The sequence below is a fragment of the Equus quagga genome, chromosome 1, assembly GCF_021613505.1.
Source record: "Equus quagga isolate Etosha38 chromosome 1, UCLA_HA_Equagga_1.0, whole genome shotgun sequence".
Lineage (NCBI taxonomy): Eukaryota > Metazoa > Chordata > Mammalia > Perissodactyla > Equidae > Equus > Equus quagga.
This window is the reverse complement of record NC_060267.1, coordinates 139,518,370-139,541,013: the sequence shown is the minus strand read 5'-3', so window position 1 is coordinate 139,541,013 and position 22,644 is coordinate 139,518,370. Positions and strand designations below refer to the sequence as shown.

Genomic DNA, 22,644 nt, shown 5'->3' with positions numbered 1-22,644 from the left:
GACACCAGGCATGGGGCGAGAGTGGAGCACTTACCAGCCCTTATTTGTGTTGCTTTGTTCAGTCTCCTTAATGCTGGGTGGGAGTGGAACTTCAGCTCTCTGCTGGAATTTTGGGGGCAGTATCTGCAAGCTTATCTCTTATCCCTTATCCATTGTCGTGCACTCAAGGACCACAAGTTTCCTGCTTCCTATTTACTCATCAAAGGTACCACTCCTTCTGATGCCCCCTGCCCCTTGACCTCCTCATCACACATAGAACCCTCCCTGCTTGCCAGGGGACCCCTGAGAATAATTGGAGGGCAGTCATTCTGGCCTGCTTCATATTCCCAGTACCACAGCCACCTCTTCAGAAGCTTTGGGGTACCTGGAGTCCTTTGGCCTGAACGTGCCTGGGAGTCATGTCTCCTTGGCTGGACCAGAGCCAATGGCTGACTGGGGTGGAAGCAGGGAAGCCCAGTTCCCTTGCCCACAGGATCAGGCTGGAGCTGGGTCTTTGTCTGAGTTCACCCCTTTCCCTGTCTGGCTTCCCCTGCATCCCTTTCCAGTTTCTCCTATAAGTTCTTCCTTAATAAGTCACACGTATGGGGAAAAAAAGCAAAGGAAGCCCATCAGATAGTACATCTTCCTTGTCCCCAGGCTGCTCTGTGCGTCCTCTCTCTGCCAGCCTCCCTGGGTACACTCCCCTCCTCCCAAATCTTTCCAGGTGCTTTCCAAAACTGATGTTCCATGACAAACAAAAGCATCCACATCATCGGTGCGTAGCCCTGGCCTCACATGAGAATCACCTAGGGGGACTTTTCAAAAATATAGATGCTCAGATGACCCCAATAAGGTCAGAACCTAGACAGCCACATTTTACAAAAGTTCTCCAAGGTGATTCTCACCTGTAGCCAGGGTCAAGAACCCGCCTTGATTTGCTGTGTATTGGGATCATCTGCAGGTGCTTAAAAATATTCTGGATAAAATGGTAAGTGAAGAAAGCACAATCTATTTGATCAATATACAGTATAAACATTACAAACAATTGAAACAGTAGGCACCAAAGAAATGGGATCCTTTCATTCTTTTGTCAATTCTTTTCTATAAATTTCAAATTTTCTTCAGTGAGAAGGTATATATATATATATATATACACCCTCAAACATATAAATAAACAACTTTCTTTGAAGTGTGTTTTACATATCATAAAATTCACCCATTTCAAGTGTACGATTTAATGATTTTTAACAAGCTTACTCAGTCGTGCAATCATCACCATAAATCTGTTTTTCATCCCCCAAAGATCTCTCACTCCCATTTACAGTTACTCCCTGTTCCCGGCCCCAGGCAACCACTAATTTACTTTGTCTCTACAAATTTACCTTTTTGGGACATTTCATACAAATGGAATCATACAACACGTGGCTTCTTGTGTCTGACTTCTTTCACTTAGCATATTGGGGTTTTTTGTTTTTGTTTTTTGAGGAAGATTATCCCTAAGCTAACTACTGCCAATCCTCCTCTTTTTGCTGAGGAAGACTGGCCCTGAGCTAACATCCATGCCCATCTCCCTCTACTTAATACATGGGACGCCAACCACAGCATGGCTTTTGCCAAGCGGTGCCATGTCTGCACCTGGGATCCGAACCGGCGAACCCCGGGCCGCCGAGGAGCGGAACGTGCAAACTTAATTGCTGTGCCACTGGGCCGGCCCCTAGCATGTTGTTTTTGAGGTTCATCCATTATGTACCATGCAGCAGTAGTCCACTCCGTTTCATTGCCTATTGTATGGACACCCATTTTGCCTATCTATTCGCCAGTTGATGGATATTTAGGTTGTTTCTGCTTTTTGACTATTATGAAAAATACTGTTATGAACATCCATGGCAAGTTTTTTTTGTGGACACATATTTTTATTTCTCTTGGGTATATACGTAGAAGTGAAATTGCTAGGTGATATGGTAACGCTATGTTTAACATTTTGAGGAAATGCTGAACTGTTTTCCAAAGTGGCTGCACCATTTTATATTTCCACCAGTGACGTAGGATGTATGAGGGTTTCGTTTCTCCACACCCTTGCCAACATTTGTTACTGCTTGTCCTATTTATTACAGTCATGCTAATGGGTGTGAAATGGTATCTCATCGTGGTTTTAATTCACAATTTGCGTTTCTCTAATGACTAATGATGTTGAGCATCTTTTCACACTTTATTAGCCATTCATAAATCTTCTTTGGTGGAATATCTGTTCATATCTTCTGCCTATTTTGTGATCGGGTTGTTTGTTTTCTTGCTATTGGGTGGTTTGAGTTCTTCATAAATTCTGGATACAAGTCTTTTATCAGATATGTGTTTTGTAAATGTTTTCTCCCAATCTATTTCCTGTCTTTTCATTTTCTTAACGGTATTTTTCGAAGTGCAAAAGTTTTGAATTTTGACAAGGTCCATTTTACCAATTTTTTCTATTTATGAACCATGCTTTTGGTATTGCAGCTAGGAAAACTTTGCCTGGCTCAAAGTCTAAAGATCTTCTCCTTTGTTTTCTTCTAACAGTTTAATTGTTTTAGCTCTAACTTCGAAATCTATGATTCACTCTGAGTTAATCTTTACATATGGTGAGAGGTGAAGGTCTAAATCCATCATTTTGCCTACTCATATTTTTATTATGAAACTTGTTTTATAATGTAAATATTAATAGCAGCTTAATATTCCATTTCATGAACATGTTATAAATAGTGGGGTCCTGGTAAGTGTTTAAAAACTGCCTCTCAAAAAAAAAAAAAAAACCCAGCACTGATTTGTAGCCTTTGCCAATTCCTTGGTGTAAATACTCCAACCATGTCCAATTTCCAGGTACCAACGTTACAGAACCTATCTTGGAGTTGGGAAGAGATGGCAGTTGACTTTTGTGAACTGCTACAAGCTGGCTGCAGCACATTGTTGAATCTGCTTAACCAATCCCCTGGGGTTTTTCCCCTCAATATACAAAAGGTGTCTGAAAAAGGAGGAAGAAGCAGTCTATTTTATTCACGGCTATAAATGAATGCTGGACTTCCAGGGGGTTTCTAGTTCTCCCTTATAATGAGCACAGCTGTGGGCAACATCCTTGCAGCCTTTCTGTGGTCACATTTGGTAATGCCTGTCATATTTACTTTCAGAACAACTCTCAGCCTTGCTTCCTGGTGAAGACAAAGAAAATCGAGTTTTGACAAAACAAGAGAAATACAAAGCTGCTTGAACTTCCGCAATTTTGTGAAGACACGTATTCAAAGTTTAAATTATGAGGGTGACTTCTCCTTTTTTTCTCCCTCTCAGGAACCAAGTATTGAATTAAACAAATGCTACAGGGCAAAATAGTTGTCTTGACAGGCACCAGGATGAGGTCAAGTGTGAATGGCCACAAGGTGTCAGCTTCCGGACAGTATCTTGTGCATAAAAGCAATGCAAGGAAATCACTGGAGTGTGACCTGTTTCAAAGAAAATGCACGGAGAAACTTCCTTATGAGGAAAAGCTTGTAAGAAGCATAAATAAAATGAGAGGACTGCTCTGGGACTGGTGCTTGTCAGGGTTAGTTACTAAATACCCGTCTGCAGTTCCATGGCTTTATCCACATTGTTACAAGGCTCGAAGGGGCAGAGGCCTGGGATGTGGGGAAGGGTAAGCGATGAGAGTTTCCGGGGAGAGGGGACAGTGAGTAGTGTGGGGACAAGAGGGTTTTGAGCAATTTTCACAACCTGCTGAGGCCTGTATCCCAAGTCTTTATAACTACTGTTATTTTAACTACCCTTTTGGATTAATACGAAAAGTGAGACTCAGAGACATGTTAAAGCGCTCACTCAGCGTCTGCTGGCAAATCCATCCCTGTCTTTTAAAGGCTGTGCTCAAGTGTACGCTGTGAGTCACCTCCTGAATTGAAAACTCAAACTCCACATTTTATCATGGCCTCCTGCTCTACCCCATCTCCCAGATCATCAGCCCCCCTCCCCTGCCCTGTCCCGGCCCCTGGCTCTCCCAGCACACTGTGGAAGAAATGTTTTACAGTTCCCGGAGGGCATCACACTTCTGCGTCTCTATTCACACCATACCCGCATCCTAGAATGCTGATCCCAACTTGTTCTTTGAGGAAACATCTGCTCATCTTTTTCTTTTCTGTCTCTTTCTCTTTCCCCAGCTTTCCCACTCTCTATTCCCTTCCCCTTTTCTTTTTCTTCTTCATTTCTTTCTTTTCACAAAGAATAGTTTTCTTCCAATGTGCTCATTTAAAAAAATGGAGAGCCCTGGAAGAGTGTACAGAAGAAAACCAACATCACCCTTTGTGGTGGCTTTGTGTGGTGTAGGTCTAGTTAAGCTAGAACCACATTTCGCAGAATCCCTTGCTTGTAGGGTGAGCACCTGCCAGGAGAGATCATTGATGTGCGATCTGCGGGAGTGAAGCAACAGCCACAATGTTGTGCTCTGAAGGAGGAAGCGGGTGCCAAGCTGTGTGGCGGCTTACACACACTGTTGTCCATCTGCTGGCTCCCTGGCTCCCTGGCACAGCGCCTGTAGGTCCTTCTTCTCCCCTCCTGTTCCCGAGTCCTGGGCCAGGCACCCATGCGTCTCCACGGTGAAGGTGCAGCTCCCCCTACAAGTTGTTCTCCACATGGTTTGGCCTCACCGGGTCTGGTGGTCTGTGTGGGTTGTGGTTTGTCCTTACAGTTCCACTTTGTCCTTGCTGTTGTCCATATCTAGCTTTCCTTCCTGACTGCCCGTGTGGCTGATCTATAGAGGCTTCCCACTCAGTGTTAGATGTGGAGGTGACAGCCTGCACAGACTCACCCACTGCTTCCCATAGTTGCATACAATCCAATTCCTAAACCTACTGCAGAGGTCCTCAAACTTTCTCAGTTCACAGTGCCCCGAATGTCTCAGCATGTTTTTCTCAGTACCCCTGGGCTGAGAGGAATACCAAACAATTCCACCAATTAAGTGGTTAGGTCCAAACAACTTAAGTATTTTCGTTTGTAGCTATCTGAGAAGAAAATACATATAAATTGAAATAAAAAGTAATATTTGATTATATTTTTAAATAATTAGTACCAATGGGATATGTCTATCTACTGGACATGGCCCAACTTCTCAAACCTTGGAATCCAGTTGGACACTGTCTCTCTTATTTCCTGTTCCACGCTGCTTTATCTCAAACCACTGGAAACCCAGTTTTGTAAAGATATGACAACTTTGAAAGGCGTGTATTGCCATCTAATATTGAAACTGTGACCCATCTCAACTAGTAGTTCCCAGGGTGTCCAAGAAATATCAGGTATCAATGTACAGCCCTTGAGAAGCAGAAATATTCCATGGCACCCCTGTGAATTCATTGCAGCCCCTTAGCACACAGTTTGGGAATGAGTGATGTGGGCTCGGCGAACCAAAGAGTCGAAAGAAAGATTTCTTGGACTCTCAAGTTCTGGTAGTAGTGCTCCTTTATTCAGAGAATAGCGTGGGGACAGGACCCATGGGCAGTGAACAGCCGCAGGCCTGGGGACAGGGCCCATGGGTAGTGACGAGTTGCAATGTGTTGAGGGTTAGGGCTAAATTGATAAGATATGGGTACATGACTTATTTTTACCAGACAAAGGAAAGATGATGTAAAAAGTCATTAAAACAGTATCAGTGCAGGTGGGGTCTGGTTACTGTGTGGTCGTATAACTTTAGATATAAATCGGGTCAGACAGATCAGCATGGAGGCCAGGACGCCTTGGGCTTCTCTCCCTGGGGCAGCCCCGATCCACATCCTGATGGCCTTATCTCATGTCATTTCTCTGATCAAATCCAGATTGATACACACATGATCCCACAAACATTTTGGGTATATTCTCTTCCTGTCTTTGTGTTCGGCAATATATTATAAAATATGAACCAGAAGAGTTCTGTATTTTTCTTTTTTATTTAATGTTAGTATTATGAGCATATTCACATGTCAATAAAATTCTTTAAAAATCGTTCATGTATGTATCATATGCCATATTTACCAATATTTATTTAAACCTTCCCCAGTTATTGAACTTTCCACCTGTATTCAATTTTACTATTATGTGTGAATACTTCCTTAAAATAGATTCCTAGGAGCAGTATTACCAGATGAACTTCTTAAACAATCTTAATACCTATTGCCAAATTGCATTTGAGAAATATTGCACTAATTTATATTCCCATCAAAAATATATGATAGCGACTGTTTCGCCTCATCATTTCCTGCACTATTTTAATTAATGAAATTAAATAAAATTTCTTCACCGTTTTAGCAGGCAAAAGAAGGATTTCATTTTCATTAGCATTTCTTTGATTACTATCATGGTTATTTTTATGTTAATGACTCTTGCATTTCTTCTATGATCTGTTTATATCTCTGTTTATTTTTTAAAATAATCGGGCATATGGAATAATTGTACAGTTGGAAAATCCCAATGGTTTTCTTATCGATTTGTAAGATTGCTTTATATTTAGGGGAGTTGACATTTGGCATCTTTGCCTTAATTTTTAGTTTTTTACTTATGTTATTTCTTTGCCATAACATCTTTGTATTTCCTGCTTTATAATGTGTGTCAGTATACGCGCAGGCAAATATCTCTCCCAGTACAATACTTTTCTTTCTTTCTTTTTTTGTGAGGAAGATTGTGGTGGGACACCACCACAGCATGGCTTGATGATTGGTGTGTACATCTGCACCTGGGATCCGAACCTGCAAACCCCAGATCCCCAAAGCAGAGCATGTGAACTTAACCACTATGCCACTGGGCTGGTCCCCAATACCCTTCATTTTTGAAATTTGCTTAGACTGTCTCATCTGATTGCTTCTCCAAATGATATTTAGATTTATTAAATTAAATACAAAATGCTTCTGGGGTTGAACAAAGCTGCAAAGTCATTTGGTGCTGGCCTTTCAAGTCTCTGGTCAGGCGTCGTTTCATCGAGCCCAATTCCCCTGGTTGAACTGACCATCTCATGTGGCTCCTGCCCCATCAGGGTACACAGAAGGCTCCAGAGCATGTGTGGGTGACAGGCAATATATTATATAGTGGTCTTTGTACCCCTGGGGTCTTCATACCCCTGGAGTCTGGCTCAAGCGGCTTGTACTGAGTAAAGGGATAAATCAATGAGTGGGTGAGTATTGGCATTTGGATGAATGAATAAACAAATAAATGGATAAATAAAATTTACTGGCAGCCCTCCTTTTCCCCTTCCCCTGTCCCCTTCCAGAGACTCTTTCTCCTCTTGCTTTCCTGGGAGAACAGATCACAAAAGAGACTTACAGGCTTTCTGTAATTTAGTTGTGTCCAAAACGTCTGCTGATGGCTTCAGAAAATCTCACAGCTCCAGGCTTACAGGGTCCCTGTGTTTTAAATTATCCCAAGGCCTTGCCACAAGGCAGGAAAGACTGCCACCCACGGCCCTGGGAGGACTGGGATGCTGCAGATGGGAGGGGCGGGGCGGCACACATGTGAGGCTCACGCTGGAGGGCAGCTCTAGTTAAGGAGGTGTGCATGGGCAAGGGCTCCCACCACGGGGGCCTGGCAGGGGGATGCGGGCCTCCCAAATAACCCCTTCCTGCTTCCAGGAGGGACAGTGCTCAGGTGGAGACAGAATGGCAGCCCTGCCGATTCTCCTTAGACGGTCATGACGCCTCTTCCTTTCCTGCCGCCCAAGTTTCAGCCTTTTCGCTGTTTCTCAGCTCCTACCATAGAACGTGAGAATGGGAAATGAAAGGACCAGAATAAACCTTGGGCAACTTCAGAGCAGGATATCTCTGCTATGTCCAAATGCCTGCACAGCAGAGGGATGTGACTGCACGGAGCCGTGTCTGACACAGTGACAACCATGGACTTAAAAATCAGTGTTCTTTTTTCAAAATTTTACCCAGAGAATTTCATGGGAGAAAGTGTTAGTCATGCACTGAGTTGGTATATCATTTGAAGTGGCTAATTAAGAGGAAGACTGAGTGTGACAGGGAAGGAAATGTAAAATTAGCTAATGTCAGCGTTTCTACCTGCCCCTGCCAATACTGAGTCCTCTAAGTGTGGAAAAATCAAAATCTATTCCTTTGGGCTGATGTTTCTCAAGCTTTAGTTATTAGAATCACCGTTTTGATTTTTGCTACATCTTCACATGTTATATTACTTAAACATTGTACTTAAATAAGTAACCATATTTTAATTATAATAGTAAATCTTCATATGATACTAACCAGGTGCCAGCTCCTCTTCTAAGCCCTTCAGATGCATTTATTCATTTAATCCTTGTGACCACCCCATTGGATGGATGGTACTATTGTCTCCATTTCAAAGTTGGAGTCTCTGAGAAGTTAAGTAACTTGCCATAGTTACACACCTAATCAAAGACGTTAATAAGAAATGGAAGGCTATTATGCTAAAAAAAAGAAAATATAGGACAAAATGGAGAAACATTGGTATTTAAAGATGGGAAAGGAGCCCTTAAATTACACTTAAATAACATAAGCCAAAAGACAAAACTTGATGAATTTTGTTTTATCAAGATTAAGGACGTCTATTCAATAAAGGATATTATACATTAAAGGAATATACAGCTGAGACAATGATAGAAGTCCTTTGCTATGTCTAAAGCATTAAGAAATTAAACTCCAGAATCTACAAAGAACTTTTGCAAATCAACAAGAAATGACAGCAAACCCAATAAAAAATAGTCAGAGATAAGAACAAGTAATTTACAAAAGAAGAAGTTTAAAAGCCTAGCAAGCAGATAGAGGTTCTAACTCATCAGTAATCAGAGAAATGAAAATGAAACAACTATGAGTGTCCCTTTTCTTGTTAGACTAGCAAAGATTAGAAAGCAGTATAAGGCCAAGTATTGGTAAGGATGTGGGGAGAGGCAGCTTCATGCACAGTTAGCGGTGACGTGGACTGAACTTATTTACTCTCTTTATAATCCATAGTTTCCAGTCCAAGTCTGTATGAGGATATTGCAGCTTTATTTGTGAGAACAGAGAGCTGGAAGTAATCTTGGTGTCCATCCCTAATGGAGTAGATAAGTAAAGCGTGGAGGATAGACTCTATGGAGTCCTGCACCACAGGTAAGAGGAATGGATTGGATATTCTACATAGCACTGTGGATGAGCTTGCAAACCAAGTGCTATGTTGAAAATTAAGAAACAGGTATCATTTTCCTAAATTAAAAATATGACATAAAAAACAACAATATGTATTTTAAGGCATAAAAAGAAAATGAAACAGAATTACTGTATGATCCAGCATTTCCACTTCTGGGTATAGACCCAAAAGAATTGACAGCAGGGTCTCGAGGAGAGATTTGTTCACTCATGTTCATAGCAGCCTTATTCACAATAGCTGAAACAGAAGCAATTCAAGTGTCCATCAAAGGACGAATGGGTAAGCAAAATGTGGTAAATACATACAGTGGAATATTATTCAGCCTTAAAAAGGAAGAAATGCTGATGTATGTTACAACATGGATGAACCTTGAGGACATTGTGGTAAGTGAAGTAGCCAGTCACAAAAAGACAAATACTGTGTGATTCCACATAAATGAGGGCCTGGCAGGAGGGACAAATGGAAGCTATTGTTTAATGAGTATGGAGTTTCACTTTTACAAGAGGAAAAGAGTTCTGGAGATGAATGGTGGTGATGGTTGTACAACATTATATATATATATTTAATACCACTGAACTGTACACTTAAAAATGGGTAAGATGGTAAATTCTATGTGTTTTTTTGTAAATTTTTTTAAATTTAAAAAATAGGATAAAAAGAAAAGAAAATGATACACATTAAAAACCTTAGAATAGGGGGGCTGGCCCCGTGGCCGAGTGGTTAAGTTCGCGCGCTCCGCTGCAGGCGGCCCAGTGTTTCGTTGGTTCGAATCCTGGGCGCGGACATGGCACTGCTCATCAGACCACGCTGAGGCAGCGTCCCACATGCCACAACTAGAAGAACCCACAACGAAGAATACACAACTATGTAGCAGGGGGCGTTGGGGAGAAAAAGGAAAAAATAAAAAATCTTTAAAAAAAAAAACCTTAGAATAGGACTCCTGCTTTTGGTCATGACATTTTTCCATTCATCTGTTGGTAGCTGTTTGGGTTGTTTCCATACCTTGGCTATTGTGAACAATGCTGCAATGAACACAGGAGAACAGATATCTCTTTGAGATAATGATTTGGTTTCCTTTGGATATAGACCCAGAGTAGGATTACTGGATTACATGGTAGTTCTATTTTTAATTTCTTAAACTTCATACTCTTTTTCATAGTGGCTGTACCAGTTTACATTCCCACCAGCAGGGTACAAGGATTCCCTTTTCTCTACATCCTCACCAGGATTTGCTGTCTCTTGTCTTTTTGTTGATAGACATCCTGACAGGTGTGCAGTGATAACTCATTGTGGTTTTGACTTGATTTTCTTGATGACTAGTGATGTTGAGCACCTTTTCATGTACCTGTTGACTATGTGTATGCCTTTGGAAAAAAGTCTATTCAGGTCCTTTGCCCATTTTTTAGTTGATTCATTTGTTTTCTTGCTATCAAGTTGTCTGAGTTCCTTATATATTTTGGATAATAACCCCTTATGGGATATGTGGTTTGTAAATATTTTCTCCCATTCCATAGCTTGCCTTTTCATTTTGTTGATGGTTTCTTTTGCTGTACAGAACCTGGACCCTCGTGTACCAAAAAGTAGGGAAGTGCTCAAAAAATGATGGGAAGGCAGAGAAAAAGGACATGGGATCCAGCTTGAAGAGGCTCCCACTAGATAAATCTGGAACAATTTGTGCATCAAAATAAATAAAGACAATATTAAACTCTATTCCATTGAAGAGAAAAGGAATCCATGAGGTCATGGCGATATCAATAAATAAATGAATAAACAATTGGAGGAGAAAAGAAGCTTTTATTTTACATTAGAATGCCAACTAGTAATAATCACTTATTAATTAATAACTACAAAATACTTTACAGTGGAGAAACCGGTAGACACCTTCTAAATCAAGTGACAAAGTTTAACATCTTTAGTCACGGGGCAGGTTGACACCATGTGCCTCCTGATATCACGCCCCCCAAAAGGAACCATCTACCAAGTAACTGTACTGTTCAAATATGTTGAGGTCACCAAAGACAAGAAAAGCCTGAAGAATTGCTCTTGATTGAAGGAAACTAGAAAGACATGACAACTAAAACAAGGGAGTCTGGATCCCGGGGCGATAAAGGCCGTTATTTGCAAAGTAGGCAAAATCGGAAAGACTGTAGATTATATGGTGATATTGTGTCAGTGTTAGTTTCCTGTTTTAAAAACATTCTGATGTGATGAGGCATCATATTTGCAACTTGCTCTCAAGTGGTTCTGGAGAAAAAATAGTATCTATTTTTTTATAAATATATATCTATAAAAATTATATCTATCTAGCTATCTATATATGTACCTATGTGCCTACCTACCTACCTATCTGTCTATCTTTTGAGAGAGGGAGGAAGGAAGGGAGAGAATGATGAATTTAAGGCAAATGTGGCAAAATGCTGACAATCAGAGTCTAGGTGTGGGATACAGGAGTTTCTTGTGCTATTCTGGCAACCTCTCCGTAAGGGAGGAGGGGAGGAAACAGTAGGAACAACAGTAACAGGAGGTTGGGGTGTGACCGCGTTCACACAGGAGCAGGGAAAGGAGGTGACAGGAGTGAGGCAGTTGGGAAGAGCTGGAGGTGTTCTGAGCCACTGAGGAGGGGCACTGGCAAGAGGCAGATCGCTTATCTGATAGAGTTGAAGAAAGATTGCTCCACTTTCCTGCTTTATTTCATGTAATTATCATAACAGCCCCGTGAGGTAGATACTAGTCTTATCCTCACTTTATAGATAAAGAAATTGGAGGCTCAGAGAGTCATCCATTCAACCAGCATGTACTGAGAGCTTACTATGTATCGAACTTTGCTGAAGTTACACAAAAAATACTAAGTGTGATCGAATACGAGAGTGTGTGCATTTAGAAAACAATGCTGGAAGGAAATGCACTAAAATGTCAATATGCTAAGAGAGGCTGTGTTTGGGTAGTGAGATTACAGGTGCTTCCGTTTTCTTCTTTGGGCTTTTTACCCATTTCCAGTTCTCTACAATGAACATGTATGGCCTTTGTAACAAGAAAATAAATAATAAAATTATTTCAAAAATGGATTTGGAGGATGTTTTGAAATTTTCCTTGTTATGATATTGTTGGGGATCAAATATTGTTTTTTTATATACTTTTGTTTTAGGGGAAAATTTGCCCTAAGCTAACATCTGTTGCCAATCTTCCTCCTTTTTATTCCTTTCCACCCTACACAAAGTCACAGTACATAGCTGTGTAGAATTGTCAATTCTCTGGTTTTCCCATGTGAGCCATGGCCACAGCATGGTACTGACAGACGAGTGGCGTGGTTCCATGCCTTGTTTAGTGAACCTGGGCAGCTGAAGCGGAGTGTGCCAAACTAACCACTAGGTCATCAGGGCTGGCTCTCATATATTGTTTTTTGATGCAGTTTTATTTTACCAAAGTAGCGGACAAATGTTTCTTAATTCCAATAAACCTCCTTCTTTCCACGCCACAGAGAGGGCTAGCAGGTTTATAAGTGGAGAGCTGACAACCAGCTTGACTCCCAAAGCCTATATTTGTCCACATTTTCTGTGTGGAAGCACAAGCCCAGGGCAGTGTGATCTCCTCCTCCCCAGACAAAAGTTTTCCAGACCTTCATGATACCAGTTTCTTTGCACAAAGAAGGCATATGGCGGTAGTAGGTCCCTGCCTGAAGGGAAGGGAGGCTTGGTAAGAATACAACTCAAGTGTCCAGAAAGAGAGAAGCCAGCCCAATGGTGTCACCGTGCTGTAAGGGGACATCCATCCACTTAGGGTGCTTTCTCACTAATGGACTCCTTCCTCCCCTTTGCTGTCCTGGCACCACGGACTCCATAGCAGCCCCACCCATCCATCCTGGGTTCTGATGGCATCCCTGTGCCTGTCAACATCACAGAACGGACATCCCACCTGCATCTGTGTCTCCCAGAGCTCAGAGAGCTCACTTTGAACGGAGCAAGTCCTCAGTCGTGGTTGCTGGATTGAATTGATTTGTGCAAGCAATCAGGCGGAAATGGGTGGAGTAAATCAGGGTGCCTCCCTGGTGTGGAATTCAGTGCAGGCACCAGAAACAATGCTTTGGAATGATTTATTAGCCTGGAAAAGTGATCTCAACATACTAGTACTTAAAAACAACAACAGCAGAAGAGTGAGTACAATTGGAGTCCATCTTTGTTACAATCATAAATATGCATAGGAAAAAACTAACTAAAAGAAAATACATTAAAAAATATACAGTGGTTGTCTTTGGGTAGTGGGATTATAGATGATTCTGCTTTTTCCCCCCTCTGTATTTTTAAGCTTTTTTGGAAACAATTTTTGTTATTGGAAAAATAATTTTAAAAGAAATATATGTCTGAGGAAACAGGTAACAAAGACATGATAAATGAGAGATCCTTGGTGAGAGATGAAGTGTTAAGGACGCTAGAGTAAATAAGTTCCTTTGAGCTAAGGGCTCTCTTATCCTTCTTAGAGATGGAGTCCCCAGCCTTCCTGGTAGGCATTCTCTTGCTTCCCAGCCTCAAACACCATCAGCCTGCACACGAGGCAATTTTTCGCTTATGGGTCCAATGTGGCAGCCCGAACCCTGATCCAGAAAACCAGAAGGCTTGGATGGAGAGCCAGAGGAAGAGAATCAACTGTCTCCTTTTGCCTGTTAGTGATTTCTGCAATAAAGCTGTCAGAATTTACTGCCACATCACCCAACTTATAGGGAAGGGAGATTCTGAAAAATATTCAGAAACAAAGGAATGGTAAATGGAAATAATGACTCTCTGTCCTCTATAGCTATTCAAGAAGTACGACACAATATATATAAGGGCTGTGTCTGGCCCGCTGCCTGAACTGTGGGACTGTAGTGAATATAAAAATTCTCTCTCAGGGCTTTCTTAGGTCTACCACCAATAGCAGTTCCTCAATCCTGCTTCCCATTAGGTCTCGAGCTCTTCCATTATGAGTTCTGTGCTCCTCAGGGTTTCTGAGAGCCTGACCCTGCAGTGGGGTTGGGGTGGGTGGGTGGATGGAGGTGGCTGTGGCTTCTGATTGGCTCGGGGCTCAGAGTGGAGTCAACCATGGAAATCACTGCTTCCGAAATCATTGGTGGTAGGGTAGGGTCAGGGGACGCTACAGTGGCTTTGTTTACAAATGTTAATGTTCACAAATTTGAAATCCTGTTTGGGCCCAAGACATTCCCTGGCACCTCTTGTCCCATTTTGCACATTTATTTCCTTTCCACCGGGGAGAAGTTCGTGGCGAGGACTCAAGCTCCAGAGGCGGTTTAGTCTAGACCACCTTTAAGCTTCCTCAACCCTGGGTGGTGCAATTCTGTGCTGCAGCAGGTGTCGGAATCTGGCAGGGACAGCCAAGCTGCCTCCTCTCTGGCCAGCATGCCTGGCAGGTCATTCTCGCAGGGTACTGGATGGGCCTCCAAGGGCCTGAGTCAGAACCCAGCAGAGAGTTCATGCTCCCCGGTGGAGGGGGACATGGAGCTGGCCCTGTCCAGCCTCTCTATGGAGAGGAAGGGGAGCCACTTAGCCAGGTGCACGGTCACGAGCCTGTGGAACAACTGGCGCAGGTACTTTCGGAACCTCTGGCCGACAAAGACGTAGATCACAGGGTTGACGCAGCAGTGCGTGTAGGCGATCACCTCTGTCACTTGTATGGCCAGGTCCAGCTGTTTGCTCTGCTCACACTCATTGGTGAAAAAGAAGTTTTGGAAAGCAGAAACAAACACGGTCAGATTGTAAGGGGTCCAAAACAGGAAGAAGATGATCATGATGACAAAAATCAGACGGATGGCTTTTGCCTTCTTCTCATTTGGCCGTCTGAGCAGAATCTTTATAATCCCTGTGTAGCAGAAGATCATGACCAGCAGAGGCAAAACCAGCCCTAAGATGTTCATCTTCAGAGCCTGGAACTGTTTCCACCCTTTTAGGCTTTCAGAAGGGAAATGAAGACTGCAGGTGTAATGAGAGAATTCCCCCTGGGTCTTGGAAAAGCACAAGCCAGGGATGGAAGCCAAGAGGGCCAGGACCCAGGTGATGATGCTGGTTACGATACCGCAGGTGACAGTCCGGGCCCGCAGGGCAGACACGGCATGGACGATGGCCAGGTACCTGTCGATGGTCAGCAGGATGATGAAAAGGATCTCGCTGTACAAGCCTGTGTAGTAAAGCCCTGAGAGCAATTTACACAAGCCATCACCGAAAACCCAGTTATCCTTCAGCTTATAGTCAATCCAGAAGGGCAGCGTGAAGAGGAAGAGCAGGTCAGAAATGGCCAGGTTGAGAAGGTAGATGCTGGTCATACTTTTGAGCCTCTTGTATTGCATGAGGACCAGGACCACCAGGATGTTGCCGACCAGGCCAATGACAAACACCAGAGAGTACAGGGGGGGCAGCAGCTGGGCCCCAAAGGCCCTCAGCTGTTCCTTTTGGCATGGAGTTGCAGCCCCGTAGTCAAATTCTGTTGTCATATCATAGTCGTTTGGGGTCACTGAAATTTCCATCCTGGCTTCTCCAGGTCAAGAAAATGGTTTCTGTGTTTACTTTGTTGATAAAGGCGGTGGGCTCTGGACAACAAAGACAAGGCAGTGATTACATGTCTTCAACCACTTGACAACTGCTTACTGAATGCCTATTGTGTCCTGTGCCCTGGGACGCAACGGTAAGCAAGGAGGGCCCAGATCTTCTCTTCCCTTGTGGAACTTATAGTCTAACTGGGGATGCAGGCAATAAATAAATGAGTACACAAATCATTAATTCAATTGCTTTGGCAATGAGTGTTGTGAAGGGAAACTCCAGTGGGTGGAGAGCATAAACAAAGGAAGATCTCACCACACTACTCATAGCCAACATTTCCCAAGTGCTTCCCATGGACTCGGCATTGGACTTAGTGTTAAACAACCCTTGGAGGGGTGCCATTATTGTTCCCCATTTTAGAGGTGATGACATAGAAGTTTGGAGTGGTTAGGACACATATCTGGTGAGAACAAGAGCTGGACCTCAAACCTAGGTGGGTAAGCTGTCTTGTGCCCATTCCTGAAGCGACTTGGCTTTCCTGCTTCCAATCACAGAGCAATGGCTTTGCACTGTGGGGTCCACAGAAGGATGCTGAGAAGGAAAAAAGTTCTAACTGAGGGTTAAAAACTTACAGATGGATCTTGATGGCTTTTGGAGCTGAAATGATTCTCAGCCAGGGGTGACATAGCTCCAAGAAGGTACGTGAAAATGTTGTGTGGGCATTTTTTTTCTTTTTGGTTGTCTCAGAGATGGGGGCAGGTGGCAGTGCTATTGTCATTTGGCAGGCAGGGCCAAGGGTGTCCTGCAATGCAAAAATTATCCTACCCCAAACATCAATAGTCCTGCCATAGTGAAATCCTAGAAGGCCAACTCCATCCCTTACTAGATGAGGACACTGAGGGCACCAGAGTGGGCTCAGCCTGCCCCACGTCACATTGCCATGAAGGGGCACAGCTGGGTCCACTGGTAACTCCGTAGACCTCCTGTGAGAGCTGTGAGGAGGATTCAGAGGAAAGTACAGGCCAGGTGGAGTGGAGCGGCCTGGTGAGAAGAAGTGGGGAATCCGGGGAGGAATAGCACAGAACAACCTTGAGCTCAGCGACCAGGCGGTAGCCAGAGTTCTGCTGAAACAAGCTCTTAGGTATTTTTACCTAGGGCTGCCTTGAAACAAACAAAAAAGAACCACTGGATAGCTTGCTTTTGTAGGACTTCCCCCAACCCTTTCTTTTGAGCACTCATTTTCAATTACTAATTGAATACACCTCCCCAAAGATAGCATGGGCTTTGGTGTAACCTACCAGCTATGAGACCATGGACAAGTTAATCTACCTCTCTGAGCCTCAGTTCCTCCTCTGTGTTGTGGGAAAGTAACTCTTACCTTGCAGGGCTACTGTAAGGTAATGTAGGAGAAAAGTGACCCCCTGGCTCTTACTGGGCCCTTAGTAAATATTAGGGTACCTCCTTCCCTGCAGTGGCCCTTCTCTGAGACCTGTCACCACCAGGAATGTCCCAGGTTCCAATCCTATTCTGGCTAATCTACCCCACTCCCCAAGTCCCCCCACCAAGTCTCTCTGTAGTTAATCTGGAAAATGAATGCTACTTGGCAATGATGGACAATGACAATCCCTCCCATGTGAGCTGCATTTTGAAATTTTCAATATATTGCCATCAGTCGGAATTGATTTGAGCTAAACGTCAATCAGTAAAGTAGGTGGTACCTACATCATAATTCCCATCTTGAACCTGGAGTGTCTAGTGCTCTTCCTTCTACACTGCTTAATGAATGTTTCCTGCTTAAAAAATTCACATTTCTGCATGGGTTGTTGGAAATTAGGCACATGAGGCACATGAGGAGTGTCGGGCACCCTGGCTAGGGGACTGTCATTTCCACTCAAATCCATCCCTATGGCTCACTCCTCCATCCCTGGACTTGCTTCTACCTGATCAGCTCTCTTTCTGGAGAAATCCAGGCTGACAGTCACTAACCAAGCTGCGTTGGCGATTTCTGATTTCTGCTTCCTCTGCCAGTGCTGACAGTTCGGCTTGGCGGTCAGCACTTTTGGGTGAGCTGGCGGGTTTATCATGGAAGCAATAAGCAGCTTGGAGGCACAAAGTGCAAATGGTGCAACAATGAGCCTGTGGGTCTAGTTTCTGGAGAGTTTTGGCAAAGGTGAGGGCAAATTGAGTCAGCATTGTCAGGCACTGTTTGAAAAGAGAGTCTCCTCCATACCCCCTAGCCTCCAACTCCAGTCACTATTTTCCCAATTTGTCAGGCACCACACAACAACTCCAGGGTACGCTGCTCCTAAAGGGAGATCACTGGGTTGGGACCTTGGAGGAGAGGCCAAAGGACCATGTTGCCATGCAATCTGCCAGCACTGTTGTAGTCTGTGGCAAAAGTCTGCCCCAAGGTCACTGCACAGTGATCAGCTGTAGCCCTGGAGCCTGGAACCTTCCAGTGTCAGCATCCTTTAGCATAGGAGTGGGTGAAGTCTCCGAGTTGAGAAAGGACAGTCTGTGACGGTGGAGTGCCGAAGCTGGCTTACACTCGTTCATAAGAGCCAACAGCGGGCATCTCTTCCCACTTCTGCATTCTGCATGATGGTAGCTTGAAATTAATCCATGAATATTTACAGAAGGAAAACTGGCAAACATTAGAAATTAGGGCTCTTTTTTCAACATTGACCGGTACGTCAATGGCCCGCAGTCTGAATAGCCTAGAGCTGTCCTGCTAGTCAGCATGGGGACTAAAGGGTCAGTGAGTGGCACACAGCCTGGTGGCAGGCTGTGCAAACTTCTCGGAATTTCTAACTCTGAAAATCTGAGACCCTCCAGATTTTGTGGAGAAACAGTAGCCCCCTATCCCTCTGTCTTCAGAACAAAATTCTGACCTGCCTCTTTGTTAGTAGAGCAGAATGCATGCATCCCAAGAAGCCATCTGGCCAGCTCCCTGCCCACAGGTGGGTGAAATTCTACCTCCTCCCAAGACAGCCCACAGTCCTGATTTTGAGGATCCTTGGTTCTAGTTTTCTTAAGAAATTGATTCAGTATCTAATCATCCTTGCCTCTGAAAAGTTTTTTCTAATTAGTATTTCCCTCTTGCTATGATTTCTTCATATACCATGTTTGGTGTTCATTTACATGGGGAAATTTGTCAAGTAATTTCCTCTTGAGTAGCTTTCCACAGAAATTGCCTCTTGTCCCTTAATACTGGGCTGACTTTCTTAATCAGTCACCAGCAACCAATCATTCAAGAAAGCTCTCCCTTTTTTAAGCAAAAAACCTCTTATTTTGCATCTGAGCACACAGCCTTATAAATCCACGCAATCTCAGTCTTGCTATACAATTAATTGCTTCACAGATGCATCAATGAGCTCCTTAGACATTGGCCTGGCCCTCCAAGAATTCCCCACCTTTGAGGGGACACACAGGTAGACAAGTAATGCCCTGCGCAGGAGAAGGATGACAGCCTTCCCCAGCTGCATACCTGTCTTCAAAAAAGAGTGCCCTTGACAGCAACCAACAAGACAGAAAAGACAAGTGCCACTTACTCTGGTTTCAAAGGATTTTGTCCACGAAGTCTCTGTTTCTGGGGCTTTTCGAGCCTGTATGACTTCAAGGCTCAAAATCCTGATTGAGTAGGAAGTGCTCACTTCCTGTGTGATGATGAAGACAGGACTCTGGGGTTCTCAGTTTTTCAGAATGACAAGAAAGGAACAAAGTTCTTCTTTCTGTATGGTTGGATGTCCTTGAATGGCCACAACACCTACCAGTGGCCAGTTCCTGGAGGCCAAGTTCATGCCAAGGCTGTCTCTGGTCACTGGGCTGCACTTCTCCCTGGGAGCTCTGCCTTAAGGGGATTGGGTAGGATGGGGTTGGGTGGAGCTGAGTGGGCTGAGGCGATGACAATGAGGAGTACCAGAACTTGTGAAGCAATCAATTGAAGGCTAGAAACGTGTGTGGGGGTGGCATGGGGGCAGGGCATACAGTTCTTGTGATCAGTGACTAGCCTTTTTTTTTTTCTTTTAAAATTGCAAATGAGAGGATTTAAACATAACGCTGAGTCTTGTTCCTCAAAAAGATCTGGCTGATACGGTCTGAGAGAGGCTGCAGCTTCTCTTTGGCGCCCCCTATGTCCTCCACCTCTGACCGCTCTCTGTCCCCCTCTGCTCCCTTGTGTCCACCCCCCAAGTCCCACAGAGCAGTTTTACCTCGAGGAACCTCCAGCCTGGAGTGAGTACAGGGCTGTTGGTTGGGTTTCAGCCGTCCCTCTCTGGTCCCCGGCTCCTGTTTTATGCAATGGTCCGACACAGGCCGTGTTCACATCCCAGCTCTCCGCTGCAGACACGGGTGGATCACTGTGGCTTTCTCAGCCTGGTTCCCGCTGTGTCAAATGAGAGCACTGACTCCTCACACTCAGAGGAGGAAGCAGGAGGTCAGCTTGTGCATGAAAAATGCATGAGTGCCTGGCACGAGGAAAAACGTCTGACGAATGATGCTTGTTATGATTCTACCCAGAGCTCCCAACACCTGCTCTGCCCCTGCGCTTGTGTCCCTCTGTTTCCATTTCCTTTCCTGTAAAATGGAGACTCTGCCAACCTTCCTCACAGGATTGCTGCAAAGCACCATTTCAGAAATCATGCATGTGAATGTGCCTTGAAAATGTCACATGTCCTTTCCAGGCTCAGTTTCCTCATCTGTAAGATGAAGACTTTGGATGAGGTGGCTCCATGTCCCCTTTAGTGGACCATTCTGTGAATCTTCAGGGTCGGGTCTCACCTCTTTGTCAGCCTGTCCACAGAGAGATGGTGCAAGGAGGAGGCAAAGGGTAACTAGATAGACAGGCAAAGGGTAACTGGACCTAGGAACTGGCTGCCTTTGCGCAGGGAGTAGAGCACGAGGAGAGCACCAGCGATGGATGAGCCTGGCAAATCAGACAGTCCTGTGTTCAGACCCTAGGTCTACCTTTTACTGACTTTGCACGTGTTATTAAAGTTCTTGACTGTCTCTTTCCTCTTCTGTAAAGCGAAGTTAATAATGTCCACTTTATAGAGAAGATTAAACGAAGATTATATACGTACATGTGAATGACTGATTTGGGGGAGTGCTCGAAACATTAAAGATGCCTGTCTTAATTTGGGCTCTCCCTTCCAGATGCAAAAGCTGAGACAAGGATGCAGGTGCAAGTAGTGTATTTGCAGGGGATCCCAGGAAACACTGCAGGGGATGGGAAAGTGGGACAGGGAAAGGGAGAAGCTGATGAAGGGCGTGTTATTGAGCCCCTGCCACTGAAGGCAAGCAGAGCTCCATCCTTGTGGGGAACTCAGGGGCCCCCTCAGAGTCGTCCCAACTCCGGGGCCAGAGGGGTGAGGACACCAGGCGCATATCCATCAAGTCTCTACCCACCCGTCACTGGTTGAGAGCTGCTTCTTGTGGTATTCTGGCTTGCTGTCTGCCCTGGCTGTGGATCAAAGCTGCTCCCCAGGCAAAAAGCCCCATGTTTTCAGGAAGCAGCCTCCGGGGTGTAGACGTGCGTGTTAAGGGATGTGGCCATGGGGCATTGACAGCCTCTATGGTGCTCAGGAAATTGAGGTGCCTGCCAGTGTTAGCACAGCTGAGCTCCCAGCTGCTTCCCCACCAGGGGACTCTGCCAAATTGACCACCTCTCAGCCCCGCTGCCAGGAGTAGTAAATGGGAGGTCTGCAGGTGCCCGGCTTCTCATAGTACTTTGCCAGCAGGTCAGTTTCCAGAAAATGGAGGCTTATGAGGCCTGCCTCTTCCTTGGTCATGTCTAAGGTGAGAGACGTGGTCAGTACCTCTAATCCCTGACTGGCCTTCCAGCTCTGCTCTATACTTCTGTGGGGCCCACACGACAGAGAGGACATGCCAGGTAAATATGCTTGTTCACTTAACAAATACTTATTGAGCGCACACCATGTGCCAGGTGCTACATTAGATGTTAGGGGTCTGGCAGTGACCAAGAGAAGCAGACACCATTCTTCAAGAGCTCACTGCTTAGCGAGGCTCACAGACTAAGTAAGTCACTGCAACAAGAAGCAACGTTTGTCACGGCCTGGGAAGTACCCTGGGCTGAGGGAGGATGCATCTGGGTAGGAGGGGATGGGAGAGCCCTCTAGAGCAGAGGTTCTCAAAGTGAGGACCCTGGACCAGCAGCACTGGCACCCCTTGGAAATTGCTAGTGATGAAAATTCTGGGTTCCTGTCCCAGACCTACTGAGTCAGAAATTCTGGGGTGGGGCCCAGCAGTCTGTTTTAACACACCCTCCGTATGATTCCGATGCACACTCAGGTGAGGGAACCATGCATTAGATTTTCGCTGGGCCTTTGGCCCAAAGTCCTATGTGATCTCTGTTCAGGAGAGCTGGGCTGGACCAGATGTGAGCTGGGAAGACTTCTTCCACTTTAAGCTTGAAACCTAAACAAGAGGCTGCTCAGTGGCCTGTTCTGTCTCACCTTCCCAACACCCACACCCAGGTACCCTAGGGCATGCACACGTGCACACACACGCACACAGCCTTTTTTTTTTAAACATAGGCGGGGCATATGATAGACACTGTTTTCCATTTGCTTTTGTCACTGAACATCATACACGGGAGAGTCTTCTCCACAGCACACAGGCCCGAGCATTTAGGCAGTGGCGTAGCGCCTGATGTGGTGGGCACAGATAGAAGTATCAGTAAGGTGCACGCCTTTTAACCTTGGCTTTGTCCAGGGCTCTGGCTCCTTAATTTGACATGCCCTCCAGTGTCAACCCCATGGCCTGGCCTGCTGGCCCCTCCTTTTTCATCTCCTACAATTCCTTTTTGTGCCTCATCTAAGAAACCGGACCCTGACTCAGCCCTGTTTCTGCTTCTCCTTTTCTGTGTCAACCTCTACATCCCACAAACTCTTGTGTTCTGTGTAACCAGGACAGAGCAGGGCTGGCTCCTTGATTGCGTGGGGCCTGGTTGTCATCGAGGCACACTTCAGGTTCGGCTGCTACACCAGCAGGTTAA

General features: G+C 44.7%; 1 protein-coding gene across 1 annotated transcript; it reads right to left on the bottom strand.

The window, feature by feature from the left end:
* Positions 1-13,184: 13,184 nt before the first annotated feature.
* Positions 13,185-19,486, bottom strand: LOC124234684 (C-C chemokine receptor type 1-like). Its single transcript, XM_046652042.1, has 2 exons — positions 19,181-19,486; positions 13,185-15,679 (listed from the first exon to the last, which is right to left on the bottom strand). The coding sequence occupies exon 2, from the start codon at positions 15,614-15,616 to the stop codon at positions 14,549-14,551; it is 1,068 nt and encodes a 355-aa protein (XP_046507998.1). The 5' UTR covers positions 15,617-15,679; positions 19,181-19,486; the 3' UTR covers positions 13,185-14,548.
* Positions 19,487-22,644: the final 3,158 nt, after the last annotated feature.

Bases quoted from the DNA above. Each gene is read 5' to 3' on its own strand.
- LOC124234684 (XM_046652042.1), bottom strand. From the start codon at position 15,616: ATGGAAATTTCAGTGACCCCAAACGACTATGATATGACAACAGAATTT.